This window comes from Perissodus microlepis, chromosome 9, assembly GCF_051167445.1.
Source record: "Perissodus microlepis isolate ML-2025 ecotype Zambia chromosome 9, ASM5116744v1, whole genome shotgun sequence".
Taxonomy (NCBI): domain Eukaryota; kingdom Metazoa; phylum Chordata; class Actinopteri; order Cichliformes; family Cichlidae; genus Perissodus; species Perissodus microlepis.
In genome coordinates this window covers 13,368,272-13,391,933 of record NC_140469.1, presented here as the reverse complement: position 1 = coordinate 13,391,933, position 23,662 = coordinate 13,368,272, and the positions used below count along the sequence as shown (strand labels likewise).

General features: G+C 38.5%; 1 protein-coding gene across 2 annotated transcripts in view; it reads left to right on the top strand.

The window, feature by feature from the left end:
- tpk1 (thiamin pyrophosphokinase 1) overlaps positions 1-23,662 on the top strand; it is an 80,954-nt gene that overhangs the window by 49,579 nt on the left and 7,713 nt on the right. For both annotated transcript variants that reach the window (XM_084939104.1, XM_084939105.1), the window contains exon 8: positions 2,228-2,336. In XM_084939104.1, coding sequence (XP_084795230.1) covers positions 2,228-2,336 — 109 coding nt within the window. The remainder of the gene's footprint in view (positions 1-2,227; positions 2,337-23,662) is intronic.

Sequence of the window (23,662 nt, the reverse complement as noted above, 5' to 3'; positions counted from 1 at the left end):
ATGGCTGCTTCCAGCAGGGTAACAGACCACATTGTCAAATCATCTCAAACTGGTTTCTTGAACATGACGATGACACTCAAATGGCTTCTGCAGTCACTTTTGGATGTGGCGGAATTGCAGATTCATATGGATGTGCAGCTCACAAATCTGAAGCTGCTGTGTGATGCTGTCATGTCAATATAGACCAAAATCTCTGACTAGTGTTTCCAGCATGTTGTTGAATATATTCCTTGAAGAATTAAGGCTGTTCTGAAGGTGTAAGGGGATCCAACCTGGTACCAGCAAGTAAAGTCTAAAGTAAAAAAAAAAAAAAAAGGCCATGTTGTTATACCAAAAAATAAAAATTATTTTATTTGAAGCAGAGATGTTGGTCGGAATTAGAAAACAAATTAGTAAGTATTTTGGTCAAAAAATCTATCTTGGAGTTTGTACAGAATGTCAGTTTCTTTGTACTGTGTGGAAAGCTTCTCTTTCTTTTCATTAAATTCAAGCAGCATCAGAAAATATGCACCATCTGATTTAAAAAAGCACCATGCAAAATTACAGTACCATTATACACGGCCGACCACTGTGTTTATCTTTATTGAATTATGTGAAAATTACACCAGGCTGGTAAAAAGTAAGCTCAATCAATACCACACAATTCAGACTGAGTAAACAATACAAGCGTTGTACCTACATGGGTTTTACATGCTTTTGTTGAGTGTTAATTATATATATTTAATACATTGGAATAAGAACGTGGTATTACACAGGAAGGACATATAGAACAATATAAGAATGCCCTTACGTAGTAGTTAAGTCACAAGTAACTTAACTTAAATTAAGCTTGCCCCCTGACAGAGTTTGACTCCATGGTGTCTGTTTGTATCTTCACAAACAGAAAGGGCTACATTCTTATTCTACATCAAGCCTCTCCTCTATATGTGTGTGCGTGTTCATGTGCAAGTGCACATGCGTTTGCCTTGCTTTGATTTATTTACTGTGTCACTTTGACACGTTTACACAAAGATACTGTGTTTAAGTATAGAAAACATCCTCGGGGTTGTTTCCTAAACACCAAAAGCTCCAAAGCTCAGAATTTCCCCATCATTCCTTCCCTCTGGCTCTGCAACTCCAGGAAGCCAAGCAAAGAAAACTTGAAACACGTCAAAAGAAGGATTTCAAACTCTTAATTGAATATCATGCTGTCTTTGCCTGCGTGATACTTCTATCTTTTAGATGACTGGTGCAAGCTGTAGCTGTCAACACTTTTTGTGTTGGCATTAAACATACCAACTCAAGTGTTACGAGTGGATGGTGAATTCAACGTACACGGCAACGGTAGCCCCGAAACGTATCGCGTTGTTGGCACGTAATTGCTCACTCTGAGGCTTGTTATACTTTCCTGCAGCCACAGAATTGTTTATCAAATATGTATATGTGTGCTAGAATGAAACTAGGGTATTTCTTTTTATATTTGATGTACACCGTGGATGTGACAAACTTTGTCTTTGTCTTTAATATAACCAGTGCACTGAGACCAAAGTCATTATTTAGCCTGAAAAGTTGGAAACTAGCTTGCACCTACACTGTGCGACTCCCTTGCTTTTTTTGTCACCCAGCCCGAGTTTTTCAAAGGGATACTGTGACATTTCAGAATTTTGTTTATGTTCGTTGGCTTTGTAAAGCGCTACATGAAATGTCACCGTGGCTCAGAAAAATTTCTTTATCCATCTTTTAGACACAATTAGGAAATAGAAAATGTACATTAGATTCTCTGCTTTCAAAGGCATTAAGACACATTACAGCAGAAAGAACCTTTTTTTCTTGCTTCAAGTGAGGTATCTATAACTCTGTAATTATTTTTGACTTTAAAGTTGCTTGTGAGTACAGTTATAGGTGTGATTAACAAAAATGTCGTGCCCCCCTGCAATGCAAAGTAAAGAAGATTATAATTCAAAATGGCTAGGTCTCTCTTTTTTCTTTCCTCTAGAGTAAGAACCAACAATTGGTTACAGCTTTGACAAGAGCAATAATTTATTTTAATGAGCCTTGGTGAAGAAGTTTCTCTGTTGGGGCTCAAAATCTTTAAGAAGTCTTTCTCCAAATGTAATTTCCGCTTTCATGTTTGTTTGTCTCAGTGATTTTTCACACGCACACACACACACACACACACACACACACACACACACACAGAGTCACATAGACACTAATTCATGTTCACACTAATGCTGTGTGCCATCAGGGCAGCCACAGACTGGAGGTGAATACAGGTCTGGAGGGGGACTGGTGCAGCCTGATTCCAGTAGGTGGACCCTGCCAGACACTCACCACTGGGCTCAAATGGAACCTGAGTGAGTCCCTTGTCTATTTTTTTTATTATTATTTTGATGATTATTATTATAATTGCTGCCAAACTTTTAGGGCTCTGTACAATCTACAGTATATTTGTATAATGTGTTTTATTATTAAATGAGAATACAAACTTAATTTATTTATTGCTTGCAGAGAATTTAAATTTAATTTGAAGTTTGAAATGTTAAGTGCAGTTGTGTTTATATAGAGCCAATTCGCTACAAAACCATCCCCATGACTTCCATATAAGGCACTTTTCATCATACACACTATGAAGTACAGATGCTTAATTTGCTTCAGTCAAATCAAGCTGCAGTTTTAACTACTTTTAAGTGTTACACATATGTTCTAATATGTGACAGAGAGCCTTTTATATTCTTAAATATTTTGTTGAAATCCAATCAGACACTCATCTGAGGACCCATGTGGTCTTACCCCACTCCAACTCTTTTGGCCAGCTGTGTACTTAATGAGTTGGCACAGAACAAACAGCCACCCGTAGGAGGGAAACCTGAACCTTCTGTCAGCGGGGTTGCGTAATATGTCTGCAACTCGGTTGATGTCCACTCTCGTTGTTTCCGTGTCCATGTGTATGTTTCTGGGAGTCTATACACTCGAGTGAGCAGGCGCATGTGTCTCCACTTGTTTTAAAATGTCCCTGTGTTTGAATATGCGAGCGTGAATGCGGACCGTGTGTAAACTTGTTGTTTGTTTGCACGTGTGTGCATGTGTGTGCGTGTGGGTTTTTTTTAATCAGCTACTGTGTGTTGTATATTTACTCAGCACACCTGTGAGATGGCCTTCTGAATGGTAATGAGAGGGACTTTAAACATGAGAGTATGCAGATTAGCCAGTGATAACAAGATGCATAATTAACAACATGCATATTTAGAAGGATAGAAGTAATGATTTCCCTGTGGGGTCGGAAGGAAGGACCTGAATATGAAACAAAAAATTATGAATTTTTTCCCCGTCCTCACATGTTTTCCTTTTGCATGTATGAGTTTTCATATAGCAACAGTCAGCGTTGGGGAAGCTACTTTGAAATCATAGCTTTGGAACCTTCCAATTACTTCACTTGAAGATGCTGAACTTCAGCAAAGCTACTCTAGGGAGATGTCTGCTTTGGTTATCTAAAGCTACTTGGAAAAAGTAGTTCAAACTGTTTTGTAAAGAAATAAACACTCTTTGCAGTAGAGACTGTATTTACTCTTGGTTAGTAAAAATGTTGGTGCTTTTTAGTGGATGTGATTAAGCGTGGATATCTTTTTCAGGCTTAGATCAGGGATCTTGATCTTTGATGACATTGGGGATGTATGCTTGTTCTTTTCTGGGTGGCTGTGGCTCAGAAGCTAGAACAGGCCATCTACTGATTGGAAGTTTTGTGATTCGGTCCCTTGCAGCTCCAGTCTGCATGCCCAAGTATCTTTGGGCAAGATACTGAACCCCAAGTCGCTCCTGATGTGTTCATTGGAGTGTTAATGTTAGATAGAAAGCATTTTGGCAGAGTGCTCGTATGAATATGTTTGAATGGGTGAATGAAGCTCATAGTGTAGAGGACTTGTGCTACTTGAATAACTGCTGTATGGAAATGTGATTGCAGCTAAGCTATCACATATAGCTAAATGCTGCTTCTTAACACTGGCAACAGTGAGTCTTATTACCCCTTTTCTTTCAGTTTGTGTGTTTGTATTTTCTGTATAAATTTGTGCACAATTTTCATTGCAACTTGCTTGGGGAAGTCCAAGCCACCACATTGCCAGCCTCTGGTGATACTATGACTCTTTAGAAGTCCATTGAAATGATACTCCACACTTTGGTTCAAAGCATTTCTATGATGAAAAATATATGATCATTCAATAAAGACAGAGTTTTAGGCTGTCAGCCACTGCAGCTTTGCTGGCCCAAAAGAGACTCTTTTTTTTCCTTTGCATCCAGGGGTTATTTTTTCTGTTTCTTTAAAGAATCCAATTGTTATTAATGTTATGTTGTAGAGAGAAACATTTGAATAACCATCCAATTATTCGGCAAACATATTTCTGGTTATTGTACTCCATGGCAAGGAACGGATTGAGCCGAAATACCCTTGGCCCACATTAATACGATCGCATGCTAGTTTATCAATAATTGGTATTGTTCTGATGTCAGATAAGACACAGTACATGTGCAACCTCATATAATTGGGGGGCAGATATCTTGAAACACCAAGAAAATACATGAGTAGATACCAGACAGGGTTAAGAAAGAAGCTGTACTTCTGTTGTTTTCCTCAGCTGACCCTTTAAGATACAAAGGTCAGCTGACACCAGACTGTCCACAGTGGAACTTAGGAGCACATGGGTCAGTGCCCCATGGTACAAGCAGGAGGGAGATACTGATGGCAGCAAAGTCAGCTTCTGAAGGTCATGCAGAAGCATTGTGTTTTGAGATTTCTGCAGGCAGTTTGCAGATAATCAGTGATCAACCTAAAGCTTATCAGCTTACCCACACTTATTTAGGCATTTTAAAGGAAAGTAAAAAGTAGTGGTTAGTAAATGTTGATGAGGTGCTTGTCTGCAGACTTCAAACTATCATACGGAGTAAGTTCCATTGAGAAAACATACGCTATATGGACAAAAAGTCTCATTGCCGCAAGCATTTAAAATCTTGCACCTAGCCATGCAAGTCTGCCTTTTACAAACATTTGTAAAAGAATTGGTCTTACTGTAATAGGATCCATGTTCCAGCAAGTCAGTTTGTGGAATTTTTTTCCCTCCAGGTACTCCAGGATCCAGCATCTACTATTGCAAAGTGGAAACATTACATACCAATGGCACTGTTGAGACACATACTCCATAAAAACGTCCTCTGACATTAACATCAGCAGAAAAGTGCACACAGGGAGCTTCGTGGCATGGGTAGTGCTGGTGGCCCACTTTCATTTTATGTAATTTCTTGCTATAATTTGACATTTTGTACTAGGGCTGGGCCATATCATACCGTTCACGGTAATACCGGTATAATGTTGGGCAACGACAAGAAAATGAAATATCGCGATAGAATTTTAAAATGCGCATGCGCGGTGCCTTTGTTTTCATACGCACATGGCGGGAAAAGCGTGCCGGCGGCGACGGAGAATGAGAAGAGCGAAAGCGGATCGTTGAATGAAACGGATGAACCAGAAGTGGTTTGTAAAAATGCTGCAGCTTCAGTGGTGTGGAGCTGGTTTAGCTTTCGTCCCTCAGAAACACAACAAAGCACTACTTTTGGTAGCGCATGCTAGCGGGCCGTCGTTATTACCGTGTTTTTTGGAAAATACAGCACACTTTAAATCAATCCTTTGATTTTTCTGAAAATCGACAGTGCCCCTTATGATCCCGTGTGCCTTATGTATGAATTCTGGTTGTGTTTACTGACCTCGAAACGATTTTATGTCGTACACAGCGCTCGAAAATCTGTCAAATGTTTTAGTACGACTTTGCTAAGCTACGAAGCCGCACCGCTTGATGGATTGTTGGAGCATTACGGCTATCGTAGGCAGGAGCCTCGCGGAGTGATACGTACTGTGCTTCAACATAATATTACCATATTGTGTGTGTATAACCTCTTTTTAAGTTTTGTGGATATTATACATGGTTGTGCTCAGGATATGTCGGCCAGTTTCCACTGGAAATGCCTTTTGGTTAAACTGTCAGCAAGAAATTTGCATTTGTACTGTTAAATTTTTATATAACTTTAATGCACATAAAAAAAAAAAAAAAAAAAACACAGCTGCTTGTTTAAGTGAAAATACATTGATGTTTTTTTTATTTTTTTTGCACTAATAAAGTTGTGGAGTTGTGAAGTATTTTGTCTAGTGTCAATTATATCGTCAGTTATATAGTTATCGCAAATTTTCAAATGTATATCGTGATAAATATTTTTGGTCATATCGCCCTGCTCTATTTTGTACATTGAATTGATTTTCCGCATATTTAAAATAGAATATTTTTACACTGATCATATCATATATACGCTGAAGGATAAGATGGCGCTGGCACGGCTAGCAGCCTTAACCCAATTTCCCTCGGGATGAATAAAGTATTATCAATCAATAAGGCAGACTTTTCATATAGATGTCTGAGAACTTAAAACTAGTATTACCACTTTGCAGTTGTATGCCCTATATGTCTCAGGATTAATGTCATATTTTTGAAGAATAGCTGCTTTAACTTTGTCATAGTCTAGAGAGTCATCCATATCCATATGAACATACGCACCTCTTGCTTTGCCAGTGAGTAAAGGAATCAGATGAAAAACCCAGTCCATTTTTTGCCACCGGCAAACTACGGCCATGCGTTCAAATGTTGTTAAAAAATGTTCAATATCATCCTCCTCTGTCAATTTTTCCAGCCTGGGTTCATAAAAGCGAGACTGACCTGATTGAGGATGTATTTGCTTATTACTGGAGCCAGCACAGGGAGGATCCTCCTCTTCAAAGGACTCTACCTCTGGTTGCTCAGGTTCCTCCATTTGAGGCTCAGGGACCGGGGAGGTACGAGCTTGCACTTCTACCTGCAACAGCTGAAGATGATGTTGTAGTGCTCTAAAGCGCTGTTCCTGGCGGGTAAACTCCTCCCTTCTTCTTGCTTCCTGGGCCTCCTGCTGACCCATATGAGAATGAAGGATGGAAATCAGTTCTGACATTGTCGGCTCCTTACCTTGGCTCTCAGTACTATCCACCCCTCCAGAGGCTCCATTTTCCTCTCCTCCTTCTACTTGCTCTACCACTCCAACTGGCTGGTTTTGACAATCTCCTTTTGCTCCTCTGCCACTCCTTCCCATTCTGTGCATGGCTTGATAAGTGAAGAGGGGAAAAAAATGAGAAAAAAAAATCCTGTGCCTTCAACTGCTGATCCCACTCCTGACACCACTTGTGATGGACCGAGCAGTGAAGGAAACTTAGGCACAGGTTAAAGTCCAAAAAAATGATTTTTTATTTAACCCAAAAAACATAATTGGTTAACTCGTGCAAAAAGAATCAAAATCTTGGGCCCATAAAAGAGGTCAAAATAACAAACTCTACTCAAAGTTGACAACACAACTGATAACTCAAACAAACTGACCTAACTTAATGAGACAAAGGGGAAACTTAAATAGTGGCTGATCAGCCCACAAAAACAGGAGAAGGGGTAAAACACACAAAACCTAACTAAACCAAACATAATGAACTCCAATTCCCCCCCCATGGTCCTGAGTTATGGCATGAACCAATTTGTAGTCTTCCTTTAAAGCTCGCTCCGCCCCTTTTCCACCTCTTGGCTCCTTAATCAAGGGACTGGAACAGCTGCAACTAAGGTAACTCAGAAAACAAAAAATTAATCATACATAACAGTGTAAACTAAAATGTGCGCACTTATTTTATGTGGATATGTGAATTAACTCTAAACCAAAACCAGTTATTTATTGTCCTGTAAATAAATTCCTATATTTAAAGAAAGAAATGTGAATGCAATGTTACTTATAAGCCTCTACACTAACATGGTGGGTATTACCACTGTGTGGCTGTAAGTGCAGCCATCACAGTCTCTATGACCAAATTCCCATCATTTCTATCTTGAGTTTAAGAGGACTCTTGTTTTTTTGAGAAATTTGATAAAATTCCCATTTTTTCAGCCGTTACTGAGATATCATGTTCACAAGATTGGAATGGAGGGAACCTGAAAATATAATAATTTCAGCCATGACTGTGGTCAGCACGGAAGAGTAAAAATGCTCAGTTTGAGCTTACTGTATAAATTTTATACATGTCCATTCATTCAGCTTTTCATAGTGTAGCTTTTGAAGTGTGGAATGGCAGAAGATTAACTGTGTCCTCTGAGGCAGTTAATGTCTTTTGCCACTGTTGTGATATAAACTTTTAGTCCCATCAACTAGAATTTCAATAGAAAGAGTTTGAATGCACAAGCTTTCCATAAAGTTTCTCTGAGCCTGTTGCACAAGGAGGGGAAAAGGAGAAAGGTGAAACAACTATCTGCAATATCACTAAGGCAGAGGAAAAAGCCTTCAGATTTCTGTGGCTCAGAGAATGATACTAAAGGAGGGTTTTGGCTGCTAAATAATCAAGTGACTGCAGTGTACTAAATCTAACAATATAGGGCCAAGTGTACAATTTTATAATGAATTAAATTAATTTGTGTATGTTGTGTACTTTTGCATGAATATATAAAATATGAATGGAAACGAGAGATAGATGAGATGACTGGTATGTCTAACAATAGTCTACTTAACATTCTTAGCTGTTGTAGTGCATATTGGCTCTCGTTTACCTATTCGCTACTTTCTTCCCCTTCACCTTCCAGCTTGCTCTCATTCTCCTCTTTTCAGTCCCTCTCACACTCCTACTATCTATTTCCCCTCATTACTAGATACTCTGACAGCTGAGCTCCTCATCACCTTCTGTATGTTACATTAATTTTCAATCATCAACTCTAAAATCCCCCCAGGGAAACTGTCAGTAAATACCATCAGTGTGTGTGCGCAAATATGCTGTCGTATTGCTGGCTGTGTCTGTGCATCACGCATAGGAGCTTGTATTCGTGCTTATGTGTGTACATTAAGATGGGTTGTGGGATTTAGATGATGGCTAGAGGCAATATTCTGTAATGATATCGTTTCTCCTGAATGATTTTTAAAATTCATGTTCATATGTCACATGCACCGACACAGTTATACAACGCACCCATAGAGTCTGATGTGATAGACAGGATTCCTGTGCGTGTTCATCTAGCCGGGCAAAAACGTGGAACGAAAACATCTTTTTATTATGACATGTATTTTTAGTTAAATGTGATTTTTATCACCTCATAAAGGGGAAGCTATTATTGATGTATACATATACATAAACACTTAGGTCAACAAATATTTGACACACTATTGTCTCTGTACACCATCGAGATATAATTGAAGTCCAGGGGGTTTGGCCTGAATTTAAGGGGTTTGATATATGCATTGTAATTGTTTAGGAATTACAGCAATTTTATTAAAAGTCTCCCATTTTTATTGATTCAAAGATATTTAGACAAACTAACATATCAGAGGTTTTTTCATACTAGGTCTAAGGCCTTTACTGCAGCTGCCTCCAGCTGCTGCTTGTTTGCTGGTCTCTGTCCACAGTTTTGACCTTTAGTAACCTAAAAGAAGGTTTGGCTGGGTTGAAATCAGATGATTGACCGGTCTTGATTTAATCTTAAAATTAATTTCTGTAACTGGCTAGTTTTGAAAAGCGATTTTCTTAATCAAGGAAGGAATTCTGTAGTTAACTGCTTTGATTGCTGTCTGTGGTCTTTCAGGCCTTTTGGTGTTGCTGAGCTGGTCAGTGCATTCCCTGCCTTTAACTACGTTTCTCTCTGATAGGTTTATTTTGTTTTTTCAATCTAATGATGACCTCCTTCACTTTCTTCAGACCTCATATTGAAAGTTCCAGTGAACAAATTCAAGTTCAGCACTTTGAAGGAGGAAATAGGACCATTTTTGACTAAAAATGAATAAAATGACTTCTTAATAAGTTGCAAAACTTTTTTTGAATCACTGTTGCAATGCATAAAAGTGATTGCAACAGTTAATGTAATACTTCAACAAATTCACATTTTATTTTTTGGTTTAAAATATGCTGCAGTGGTTTACAAGGTAAAATTATGAAAACTGCGTAATTGTCCATGTACCTATATATCCAACTTTATGGTGCTTAGTGAGTTTCTTTATGGAAGGTGTTTACAGTGCTGAGAAAAATTACATGGGTAAAGGTATTGCAGTAATAAAGGTTATGTATTTTACACTGACTATTTCCACAGATTAAAAATACATTTTTTTAGAAATATATATAAACATAAACATATTTGGTCAGAAACAGCCCTGTTGTGGTTTGTGTCTTTCTTCCACTCTTGCTTGTCTGCTCATCTTCTGTAGAAATGCTGTTCTCACTGCTACATTTGTCCGACTCTGGCTGTTTGCTTTATTTGTTCAGTGTTTAGAAAAATACTCCTTGCATATGTTTTACATTACAAGCCTCTCAGGAGATGAAATGGTATTGTATATTTGAAGATGAGGGGAAAGAAATAAGGATTTACTGTACTTCTGTCTGGTGGGTTTGCATACAGCCAAGGGATGAGTGAAAAAACAACAAAATTATACTGCAAAACTCTTAGTAAGGTGTTGTGCCACCATGTGCTGCTAAAACAGCTTACTGGCACTGGCACCAACACTCATGGAGGTCGAGCACAAAAAGAATTCTTATAAATCTTCTGATGGTGTTGAAATGCATCCAACCTGAATCTAATGGCAGTAGTTGAGCATGCTCAAAACTCTCTTGCTGTTAAATTTATGTTAAATGATTATGACACATTGTGTCTAATAATCAAGTTAAGGCTCCATTAACATAGATTATGCCTGTGCTTATTTTCATTCATAAAAGTGCAGCTATCAGAATGATCTGCTGAGGGGAAATGTGAAGAGGCTGTGGTAGGAAGAGAGACAAAGAGGGTTATGGTAGAGTAAGAGTGGCTGAGTCAGAAGAAATGCAAAGAGATGAAAGAGAAATTTTGGGAAAGAAGCAAAGGCAGGATGGAAAAAAGGCAATGAGGAGATGACATATGAGAGGAAGAGAAGGAGACCTGTCAAACATCTCATTCGTTTGATGTTTTAGGACGCTGATGCAGCAGAAAATGTCAGATTATGGAAACTGTAGGGAAGCTTAACAGGAGCTTGCAACTGTGCAGCCACTCATACGTACACACACACACATTTTCAACTCCACTTCCAAAACTGTTGGGACGGTGTGTGAAATGTAATTTAAAAACAGAATGCAATGATTTGCAATGATTAAACTGAGAAAATGCAGCATATTAACAAAAATATTAGCTCATTTTGAATTTGATGGTAGCAGTGCATTATAGTGTTTATCTAGCAGCCCCTCTTCTTTTAATCGCAGTCCAAAATCATCTCCTCTTGTAACTGAGGAGATTAATATTGGGAGTTTTGGGAGAGGAATGTTGTGCCATGTTGTACAATTCTTTTCTAGGATTCTAGCTTCACAATAGTCCCAGGTGTTCTAACAAGGTTTTTAGTCTCCTGATGTATTGAAGGTTTACAGTTGTGAATAGGTCTGAACTGCAGGCAGGCCATTTCAGCACCCGGGCTCTTCAGCTTTAAAGCCACGTGTTTGTAGTGCTGCAGTATGTGGTTGAACATTGCCTCGCTGAAATATGCAAGGACTTTCCTGAAAAGGTGGATGAGAGCATGTGTTGCTCTAAAGCTTTCAGCATTGATGGTGCCTTTTCAGCCAATTCTACAGGCACTAATGCAACCCCCATACCATCAGAGATGCAGGCTTTTGAACTGAGTGCAGATAACATGATGGATGTTTCCTCTCCTCTAAAGTTCAGACGATTCCACGTCTGCATTTACCAAAAAGAATTTAAAACTTTGATTCATCTGACCACACAACATCTTTCCGCTTTCCCTCGGTGCATTTGAAATGAGCTTTGGCCACGAGAAGACAGCTGTGTTTCTGGATCATGTTCACATATGGCTTCTTTTTTGCATAAAAGAGCTTCAACCTGCATTTATGAATGTTATAATGAACTATTTAATTGAGACATCCTGAAGATTAGAGACATCCAACACTGATTTTTAGTCTTGTTCCTTGCACACAGAGATTTCTCCAGAATCTCCTGAGTGATGATATTATGTACTGTAGAGGATGAGATATTTAAAGTCCTTGCAATTTTTTATTGAGGAACGTTACTCTGGAATTGTCCCACAATTTGTAGATGCAGTTTTTTGCAGATTGGTGAACCTGTGCCCATCTTTACTTCTGAAAAGCTTTTTATACCCAGTCGTGTTACTGACCTGATGCCAGCTAAGCTAATTAATTACAAAATATTACCTCCAGCTGTTTATTACCACTACCTTTTCAGCCGTTTCTTCCCCTTGCCTCAATTTTGAGATGTGTTGCTGCCAAAAAATTATGGAATAGTAAAATGTCTCAGTTTTAACATTTGATACATTTTTGACGTTCTCCTGTGAATAAAATCTGGGTTTGTGAGATTTGTATTTATTTACATTTTCCCAGCATCCCGATGTTTTAAAATTTGTTTGTTGTTAATTTGCAAAGAAAAAGTGCTCTTGCCATTTTTTCTTATTTTTTTGCTCCGATCCATTTTGTGCATCTTCTTTTATTGTTTCAGTTATTTGATATCAGATTACAAAAGATATCGCAGATTGTGCACTAGAGTAAGCTTGCACAGCAGAATTGTGTTCTTTTCTTCAGGACATTTCATCACAGCAGATGCTTGGCAATATGGTGAATAACCCGCCTGTGTATTTATTCCTCCCAGTTATTTATGTTAAATCACCAACTGTTATTTACCAGTTTTCTTGTTGGACTTTTGACAAGCTTCTGAGTAAACTGTATCACCAAATGTGTACGTCTCTACACGGTCACAGCCCCTGCCTAACTTACGTTTGTACTTTTGTGTTGTCCTGGATGACATTTTTGTCATACACACGGCAACCTTTCCAAATTAAGCAACCCGTTTGTCACATGAAGTGATTCCTTTTGTGCAGAATGTGCAGCAGCAGTCTTTATTGCAATCTGCCCCCGGGCTTACAATTCTTCAGGCAATCCAGACAACAACACAAAGGATACAGAGAGGATATAAAGATGCAAGGAAATAATCAAAGCAGATGCCTGATCATTTGAGAATATAATTAGAACTCTTCATCCAAGATAACTGTAATTGTTGGCATGTCCTAGTATTGACTTTTCCAGCTATGTTATGAACAACATTAACAACAATATTAGCCCTGATGTCGCTTAGATTGTGTTCAGCAGTGCAGTGATAATTATCAAAAGAAAATCCTAAATCTCTTTTACAAACACATTTTATGAGATACAATAATTTCAGTTCATAATTTAAGTCTTTTTTTGGGAATGTCCCAAGTGTCCACCTTCTTGGAAATAAGACATTTGAAACAACTGATACAAATGAAATGATTGCTTTCCTTTTCTGCCTACACTTACTATGGCAGCCATTTCCTCATATGCCTGTACACGCTTAAGGGCTAAAGCTTTGCTGCTTTGTAGCCTTCTGCTGATAGTATGCAATAATTTTAACCTGGAGGTGGGAAGTGAGACATTTTCCTCTCTTCTACTGATGACTACTTTCCTGCTGAGAAAATATGCAAATCATAGTTCAGACAGGCCAGCAGTTTGAATATGCTAATTCTACTTCTTCATCTTCTTCACTGTAGTGTTTTTGCTATTATTGGACCCCAACAGGAAGTTGAAGGTTTTCTTTGAATGTGCTCTACTCCCCTTGCTCGTTTTAACTCTTCTGATCTGCTGCTGTTCTGCAAGCTTTTACGCCGTGTCTAATTTTGTTTGTCCAAATTGTCCTACTTCTAAATGTCAAGCAGTACATCTGTTCCTTCATGGACCAAATACTTTAGCAACCATCTGTGGAAGCTGTCCTGATGCTTGTTTTTAATGTCATATGTTTTTTTTCCACCTGCACAAAATGCAGTCTTAAGATTTATTACTGTAGATGAGGTGGATTGGGGCCCTTGACGTACACATTGCTCAGTGCCGTTGAGACTTAAAAATGAACCTAAGTATAAGTTACGCTTGTTTCAAAGGCATAGTGCAGCATTTTGCAGCATCATATATACATACAGAATTGTTTAGCTCTAATGAGAGGTTGAAATGTGTGAAACCTGAAACATAAAGCTTTTTAAATATTTTGCTCCACTTTGTATAAAAAGTGTCTGAATTCAGTGTGATGTCAGCCACTGGTTTGCTTCTTGGGAGGGAATTGCCATCGTGATTTTTTTGGCACCAGCAGTCACTATATTTGAACGAGAGGGTTGACTATCAAGATATCAGCTAAAACTATCATTCCTGGTGAACACAAACACACACATACACATGATTTTGCTGTGAACAGGCAACATGTGGTCAAATGAGTTCTCCATGCAGGTGAAACAAGCCATCCTTAAGCTGCAAAAACTGAAAAAAACCATGCGAGAAATTGCTATGACATTAGGAGTGGCAAAGTCTACAGTTTGGTACATCATGAGAAAGAAAGAAAGCACTGTTGAAGTCAGGAATGCAAAAAGACGTGGATATCCATGGAAGACAACAGTGGTGCATGATTGCAGAATAATTTCCATGGTGAAGAGAAACCTCTTTACAGCAACCAACCAAGTGAACAACACTCTCCAGGAGGTAGGCGCATCAAAGTCTACCATAAAGAGAAGACTGCATGAAAATAAATACAGAGGGTTCACTGCAAGGTGCAAACCACTCATAAGCCTCAAGAATAGAAAGGCTTAGGACTTTGCTACAAAAGCCAGCATAAAGGTATTGTGTTTAAAAAAATTCTTTCATTCCTCACATCTTTATGCAGTCTTTTTGTTCAACCCATTGAACTAAAATTTGCACTTCAACTACATCTGACTTGTTTCGTTTAAAATTCATTGTGGTAACGTACAGAACCAAAACTAGAAAAAAGTTGTCTCTGTCCAAATATTTATTGAGCTAAATGTATCTGTTCGACCAAAGATTTGGTACATGGTGAGTGGACAGCACTTCACAGTACACATGATCCAAAGCACTGTGTGAACACAGCCCAGGAGTTTCCACTGGTCAAGCTGTGGAATATGACCAAGTATCAATCTAATTAAGAAAGCATTTCACTTCCTGAATAGAAAACTGAAGGCAGACCTATGAGCATCCATCTACTGAAGACAGCAGCAGCTGCAACTAAAAAGTATCAGAAGGGTGATACCCATGGGTCCCAGATTTTAGGCGGCTATTGCCTATATGACAAATGATTCTCAACAGAGTGTTAAAAATGAAATGATTATGATTTCTTAAATGGAACCAATGCCATATGAGCCCCTGAAAATAAGTGACTATGAGTAATAGTTGCAGTTTTTAAAGTTTTCTTATGATGATTTATTTTCAGTTAATAATGCATTACTAAGTCTTGCAATATGTTGCACTTTGTTACAGGCTTAAATATTTCTCACATAAGGAACAGCATACATAGAGTGGAGACCATTTTTTCTTATATCCTTTGCAAACCTCAAGCTGGGTTGCTGATACCAGCGATTATGCAAAATAAGGGTGAGTGCTTTGCACTCTTTATTGGTCATGCCCAGACACATAAATACAGACCAACTTCTTGCTGGCCAACCTCTGATTGTTGATGATGTTGCCTGCAGTAATACTTTAAGCTCCCACCAATTTGTTTGCATTAAGTAGCCGCACATTCTACATTTCTTGCTTATTTTCTTTGCTGCAGTGCATTCCTTTGCCCTTGCTCTACCCTACTGAAAATGAGTGGCATTGGAACGCCCATAGCAAATAACTGCTGTAACATTTATTTGACATAGAGGGGTGTCATTGAGGCTCCACAGCTAAGAAAGCGGGATAGCAGTTACCGAACGAAAACCACCGCCATCCTCTGCTCAAGCACAGCAACCTGGAGATCACACTGTGCGTGTGTGTGTGTGTGTGTGTGTGTGTGTGTGTGTTTGTACAAATGTTGAAACATATTAATTCCCACAGTTATTTGGTGTATGCTTTGCACTCTGTGGATTTATTTACACTGATTATAATCTTTAGCAGTGTTTGGCATTAAACCTTGCAGAGCTGGAAGCATATTCAGCTTGCCAAGCCTCATACACATACTGATATTGCATACTGAAGTCATTGAGTACTATTGTTGGGATGTTAATAGCCTGCTTTGTTTTCCACATTTCTCAACCCTGTTTAGTTATCATTGGAAAAAAGTTTGTCAAATACACAAAAATCAAGGCAATACAAGTACTTTTGTTGCTTCCTTTGTTCTCTTTGCGGCCTGCGCATCATGTGGACACCTGGTCGACAGGCTGTGCAGGTGCTTTAAATATGCAGAAAATATCATTTGTGTTCAAATAATGACACATTATCCTCCTGTCAAAATATGCAAATATACACTGATGAGCCTCAACATTAATGCCACTGACAAGTATCACTGATTGATCGTTCCATTACAACAAAATGTTCTTCTGGGAAACTTTCGATCATGGCATGTCATGTGGCTGGTACAAATAGCACTCACCTACGTCACCCCACTGTAAACACAACAGAGCACTGATGGTAGCTGCCTCCCTCAGCAGGACAGTTTGGAATGGCTCAGTGACACAAAGCCCAAGGCATTGATTCAACATCCATTTTCCCCAGATCTCATACGATGTGAGTGTACTATAGTGGCTCAAAAACACAACCCACAAAACACAAAGCAACCATCTGGTGCCAGACACCAACTTTACTCCAGAAGTGTTCTACTGGCCTGACAAGACCTAACACAATATTAGTCCAGTGCTTTTAATGTTTTGTCGAACACTAAAGCTAAATCTTGCAAAATAACATTTTTAAATGCATAATGAACTTGTGTGTAATTAACCCACCAACACCTTAATGTAGCTAAAGCCAGCTGATGTGTGTTTATGCACTGTGTTAGTTTTTAAAACTATACTAGAGGAAGATATATATATTTGTGTTTCAAAGTTGCAAGTTGACATTACCCTGCCATATGAGGGAAGCTGAGCTAGCATGCTGTGACTGCACTTTAGTGAAAAACCTTATGGAGAAATAATGGGTTTTATATAAGGGTTGTTTGCCTTAATAATGCAGTGACTGAAAAGCATGGATATAAGAACGCAATTTGCACAATAACTATTTATTGATGAGATGTACTAAAATTCTTAAATATTTTAAAACCCAGAAGATCTGAAAAGGTTACGTATTGGCTTAATTTTTCATTTTCTACTTTACCTTTGCTTTTCGGATATTGCTTTTGTTCAGTGCATTTACATTAATCATAAGATATGAAGGCTACTTTGACCTTTCCTTGGCGGCCATTAAAATGATTAAATTTTCATGCATTCATTTACTAAAATACCCATCCGAAACAGACTTATGAACTGTGAACAAAATTTAGGATAAAAACTGTGTAGATGTGAGAAGACGACCAAGTCTCTTTAAATAACGCACACGGTTTTAATGTGTGACACATTAAATCTGTTGCCTTTAGCTTAAGATTGCGTCTTTGAGAAGAGCTGTCTTCCACAGCTTTTTGGGCCTGTGTATATTTAAAGTAAAAATGAGATTTTTGAAGTCACTACAGTCATATGATCTTTGGCATATAAGTAAATAAAGCTCCTCTCGCCTGGGGATTGCCACCAGGGGACACGTTTGTTTTTTTTGTGACGTTAAGGTATGATGTTTTATATCGAAATAATACTAAGTCAGGCAACTATCTACGGATATGGCAATATCAAGCTTAATTCTGACTTTCATCTGCATCTCTGTGTTACCCATGTGATCACCTGGCAAACAGAGTGTACTACTACTACTCTTTTATGTAGACAGTAATCAATACAAACCATAAATATCTAATAGAACTAACAGATTTCTATCATTTAAGACTTTCTAATAGAAATGGCATTTATATACAATTTTAAAGCAAAAGTTTAAGGTTTGGTTTGGAGCGGTGTAGTGTTCAGAACTGGAAATAAACAAGCTCTTTGTCTAAATACATGCACACAGTTTTTGAAATACAGTGTAGAAGTTTGTCAGAAATGCTGCTGTGGTTTTGACAAAGTTCTATACAGTCGTGCCTCTGGGTTTATGCTTTGTTTTGAAGCATTTCCCATTATGCTTCTCACTGGTTGCCATCTATTATGCTTCTTTACAAGCAAATCGAGAGGTCAAAGGTTACTGCCTGTAGATGAAACTCCACCAAAGGTGACTTTTTAACCTCCTTTAAATCACACAAAAAAATGAGTAAATCCTCCACAGATAATTATAGTTACGAAGGTCAATGGGTCTGAATCTATGACTGACTTACTGTTATACTGTATGTATGCGTGTTTCTGAATATGCATGTTATGTACTGGTGTGCAGAAAACCTCCTTAGTCATTTCTTTGTGACTCAGCCCTCTCCCATCTGACAGCTTAATATTAAAAAGCTTTCATGCCGCAGCAACACGGTCTGAGTTATGGCTTTTGGCACGGTGTGATTGTGTGTGTTAAAACCTGCTTGGTCATGATGTTTTTGGCTTAGCTTGGATCATAATGAACAGCAAATTTGAATAGCTGTCATCCACAAACCAACTCTTCCCTGCGTAGTGTGTGGGTGGGTGGGTGGATATGAATGTGTCTTTTCTATGCTTGTGTTTTGTATTAGGAGGCATGCTTGTGCTTGTGAGCACACCTTATTGTGCTACTGGTTGTGTTTCCCTGCACACTGGACTTCTTTTTATCTTTGGGTATGTAAATATATATATATGTGTGTGTGTGTGTGTGTTTGTGTTATGCAGGCGAGCGAAAGTGAGAGAAACTTTCATGGACAATAAACAATAGCTGTCAGCCCAATGATGACAGACTGGCTGAGATGGCTTTTTACTGTAAGGTTTCCATTCAAGTTGATATGCAAATAAGCTCCTCGTACTCCACCATACTACTTCTTTAGAACTCCTCATCAGCTCATGCATGCACACACAGCATACCAGAGCTGGGTATTAAATCAATATAAAATCTCTGTTGTGGCAGAAAATTTACTAGAATTGAATTTGATTCTTATAATATTGAGATGTATAATACTTTATAAGATTTATCTCATACATTATGCTGGTTCTTCAAGGTCTTTAAAGTTCTAAATGTCACATCTGTGGGCACACAAACCCACTATCACTGTAGTTATGTGTATTAAAGGGAAGAAGATACTGTATTCTTAAAATGGCATGGTGGGGCAGTAGTTAGTACTTTTGCATCTCTGTGCATAAGCAATTCTGAAACAATTTTACCTGTTTTGGTTTAAACGAAAGCACCAAAAGAGGTGAAATTTCACATATTTCAGACCAAAAAAAGAGGTACCCCTCTTGTTTTCCTTTTTTGTTAGTGTACCTGTCTCTACCGATATAATAGGATAGCACGTTCAGCCCATTCAGGTTCCAGGGGTAGAGTAGTTCAGCACCCACATGTTGGCACATCCATAAATACGAAGTTTGAAGTGCATCCCTGCACAGACTCTTTTGGTCTTTTATCTTATCTCATGATCTTCGCATTAGTAAAGGAGCATTGATAATCTCATCTTCCGCACAGGTACTGGTTTTTAAATGACAGTCATAGCTAAATAGTTTTATCTGTATTCATTTTATTTAAAGGAGCTTTTGTCAAATTAGATTTCAGAAAATGCTCAATGTCACAGTATTTATTTACAGTCATAGTAAAAACAAAATACACCTGCTATTAATTTAAAGCTTTTACCTATCGGGACATAAGATGTTTTTATATATATTTCTATTCATAAGATGTCCTTCTTTTTCTTCATAAGCTGATGTCTTTGCTTCTCAACGTTAGTGTTAAAACACGAGGATGTGAACTACCAAAATGTCTGCTTTTAGTCAAATGCATTTGATTAGCAGTTCCTGGCTGCTGCCTATCCTCTTAATTCCAGTGAAAGGAGTGAGGATGTACTTTTTTCCCCACATACTGGTTCTCCATTTTAGCCTAATTTTTAGTAAACAAATAATGAAAAAGTGTAATATGTGTTGTTCATCTGAGATTGTACCATGACTATGTGTATTGTATACCATAGTATTACATGCAGTGTATATACTGTAAATAGGACTTCGCGTGATGTATTTACAGTATATAGCTATCATTTGCTATGATTAAATGCACTGTGACTTGTTAGCTCAGCTGGTCAAAGGACTGATGAGTTTGTGCCATGGTGAGGGATGCGTTGTCCATGCTTCCATCCACTGTTCACAGGAATAGCTGCTCCTCCGAAATTATCAGTCTGATTTTAGTGAAACTTACACTCAGTGATCACCTAATGAGACCCAACTTGTGCTCGATGTTTTAACCTCTTATGGATATAAAAAAAAAAGATTTATTGAGATTTAAAAGGGGATTCTGCTCATATGGATGTCGTGTTTTCAGTGGGAGAAACATTTTGTCACTCATCCAGAAAAGTCATTTGGATGAGTGACAAAACGTTTCTCCCACTGAAAACTCTAAATCCAGTTGAACAGAATCCACTTTTTGGGATTGCCTTACCTGGAAGATTGAGCATGCATCAAGATGTTATTGAGATTTACATCCAGTGTACATGTCATTAAAAATCCATGAATGACTTAAAACGTGTAAATATGTTGACTTATTAAAATAGCTTTGAATTAATTAAATAAGATCAGGTCCTTAATAGTCAAGTAAATTTTCTTCCAGAAACAGGGAGCATCATATCCCAGTTTCCCAGTTCAGTGTGAGCTCTGGGAGTAGCAGTAAATTCTGGGAAGGAAAACAATAACTTCTCATACCTTTTTGAAGCACATCGATCTGTAGTCATGATGGAAGCAGACCAAACATGGTTAGATTAGAAATCTTAATCGAGCACATAGCAGGTAATGGTGCTATTTAAAATTTGCATTGATCAGTAATTTGTCTCCCATAAAATAGAAAAGTAAATTTGAGATGGGTTTACACAAACCTCACCCCTCAACAAAACCGCCGTGGATCTCTTTCTCTCTTCCTCCCACTAGTTTCTGAGCCCTGATTTGAAGGAAGTATTACACAGATAAACCTTTACAATAACACATTTGATTTAAAAGGTCACCAGAATAGGTAAAAAACCTTCAAATGACTGGCCAATTCATGTTTCTTAAATCACAGGGACAAAACCCACATTTCAAAGCACCGGCACCTGTATGCGCACACTTAAACTCATAACACGAGACACATGAACACACGTTCAAGACAGACAGGTGGTGAGTTTGATAAAAAACAAACACATGAACACAGATGGAGTTCAGTGGCAAAGTCTCTCGGAGAGCTCGAGCAATTGAGAAAACTTAATTAAAAGTAAACTTTGGGCAAGATTAGAAAGCTTGCCCTCACTGTTAATGAGAGCATGCTGTTTATGAAATGTACGCCTTCAAAAACACATTGGAATGCAAATGAGACAGTTTTAATAAGGATTTCACTACATGCCCCATATTTTTTGTTGTTACACTGTGAACATGAAAAATAGTATTTTGACCATTTAGACATGCAGAATGAGTTGCATGTAGACTAATTAATATCCGCTGCCATGGATTCGGTTCCGTGTGAGCATAATTAATCATACCTTCAGCACTTTATGGGGACTTTTCAACAATGACTTTTGATTTACATGAGACATTGGTGTTGAGGACAGACTTACACAGCCTTCCTGCTGCACAGTTTGCCTGAAGAGAGGAAAACAGACTTCACTAATACTCCATTGATAAAAGCAGCGGGGATTTTTGTTGTGTCGAGGTTTTAAGTGAGGATTTGAAATGCGGTGTCTGGCTCAGACTCGTCAAAAACATTCAGCAACGTTATTAAACGAAAATAAAAAAAGCAGGAAGGCATTTGGTTCCCTGATAAAATGTGTGAAACAGCAGGAGGGGGATATTTTGATATGAATTCAGAAACAATAAATCTACGGATAGTATGTTGACAGGACTGTCTTTAAAGTTTTGCTTGACTGGCTAAGATGAAGTCATGCAGCTTAAGCCTTTGGCATTTTGTGTAGCCGGAGATCAGTATTCAGGAAGCATTCTAAATACTGGGAAGGATTGTTTTCAAAGAAGGGCAAAGCAATGTACTTTATCTTGTAGCCGAACGGATAGATATGTCTGACAAACTTGGTTCAGCAAGGTCTAACCCAGTGTCCCCACCAGAGGCAAACATCTTTACTGTAACATTGTTCCTTTTCCTTTTGTTTCTCAAGATGCAAACATGCACCCTGACCTTCTTCTATTCTTTTATCTTTTTTTTTTCCTCCCATCGCTGTCTGTGTTGTTCTGCTTGTACTCGCCATGTGCTTTTGTCTCGCTTTCAGGGATTCAGTCTAAAGAAATTCATCTGGTCTCCCTTTATCTTTCCGTGTTTCTTTTTTATTCGTATGCATTTCCGACACATGTTCTCTTTCCTCTCTTACAGTGCTACACCTTCCTACATAATGGCGTCTCCTCTCTTTGCCCTTCTACTTCCCTATCCACTTCAAACTTATTCCCTTCCCTTGTATTTCTTCCCCCTCTCATCCACTGCGGCTCACCCAGCGCTAGACAGAGGAAATGAAACGTGTATGTATTCTGTAGCAGCAGCACAGTGTGGCAGCAGGAGGGAAAACTGCTGTTTTATGGTTTTATTTATGGATCTGTAGATTTCTGACGCTCTGCACATCACACACAGGGGCAGAAATGAAGAGCAGCCCGATCTGAACTGCTGCTAGTACCCCCAGTGGAGCTGCAGACTAGCAAAGGAGGCAGGGGAGTAAAGAGGCTCACTTTTCACATATTTTAGACCAAATATCCATTAGCTACACCCCACTGTGTAGACAAACACACAGGTACGCTCATACGCAATATGGAAATGCTTATGCTCAACTATTCATGGCAGCATATTAATTTACACAAACGCATCGGCCCTATTAATTCATCTGCTCAACTTCTCCATCAGGCAAAACACATAGCCAGTGACTTATCCCCCACAATCACATTCTAATAACAAAATATATAATTTGCTCTGCTTTCCGTGGGTTTTTTTCTGTCGACTGATTGCTTATACATTCTCAGCGGAGATGAGTTTTCTTATCTGAAGGTCAACTGAAGCCATAACAGTGTTTGTCACCTCACACTCTTAAAACCCAGCAGCATTTAATAGAAGCGGCTATCATTGCACAGCAGATGGTGCTAAGAGTGCTAGTGCACATATTTGCTCATGTCACGGCCAATAAATAACCTTAAATGTAAGGAGAATTTTCAGGTGGATAGAACGAACGGCAGCGCTGCAATGAAATCAAGGCTTGATGTAATGTGCGGTGCCTAAACCCAATGCAGTCACGTTTTTCATGTGAGTGATTTTTGAAATCCTGTCTTATTGATGGCGTGAGCTTGCTACCACTGGCAAAACTGAAATGACTTGCACTTTTTTAGTTTTCTGATTTTTTTTTTTTCCGCTCTTTCATGCAGAGTGATCACTGCTCACACTCCAAAGGATTTGAATCAGCTGTACAAACAAAACTCTGAGAAGCTCTTGTGTAGTTTTGCATCTGAATGGTTTTCTTCCAGTAAACCTGAAAAGTTGTTCTCTCCGAGAAAATAAAATAGAGAAAATACAAATCCGGATTTTCTTGTATTCTGTTTGAGTAAGATACAGCTTTCTTCTTCTCTTTGCCTCAACGATCTCCAGACTTTAGTTACTGTGCAAAAATATTTAACTTTTTTT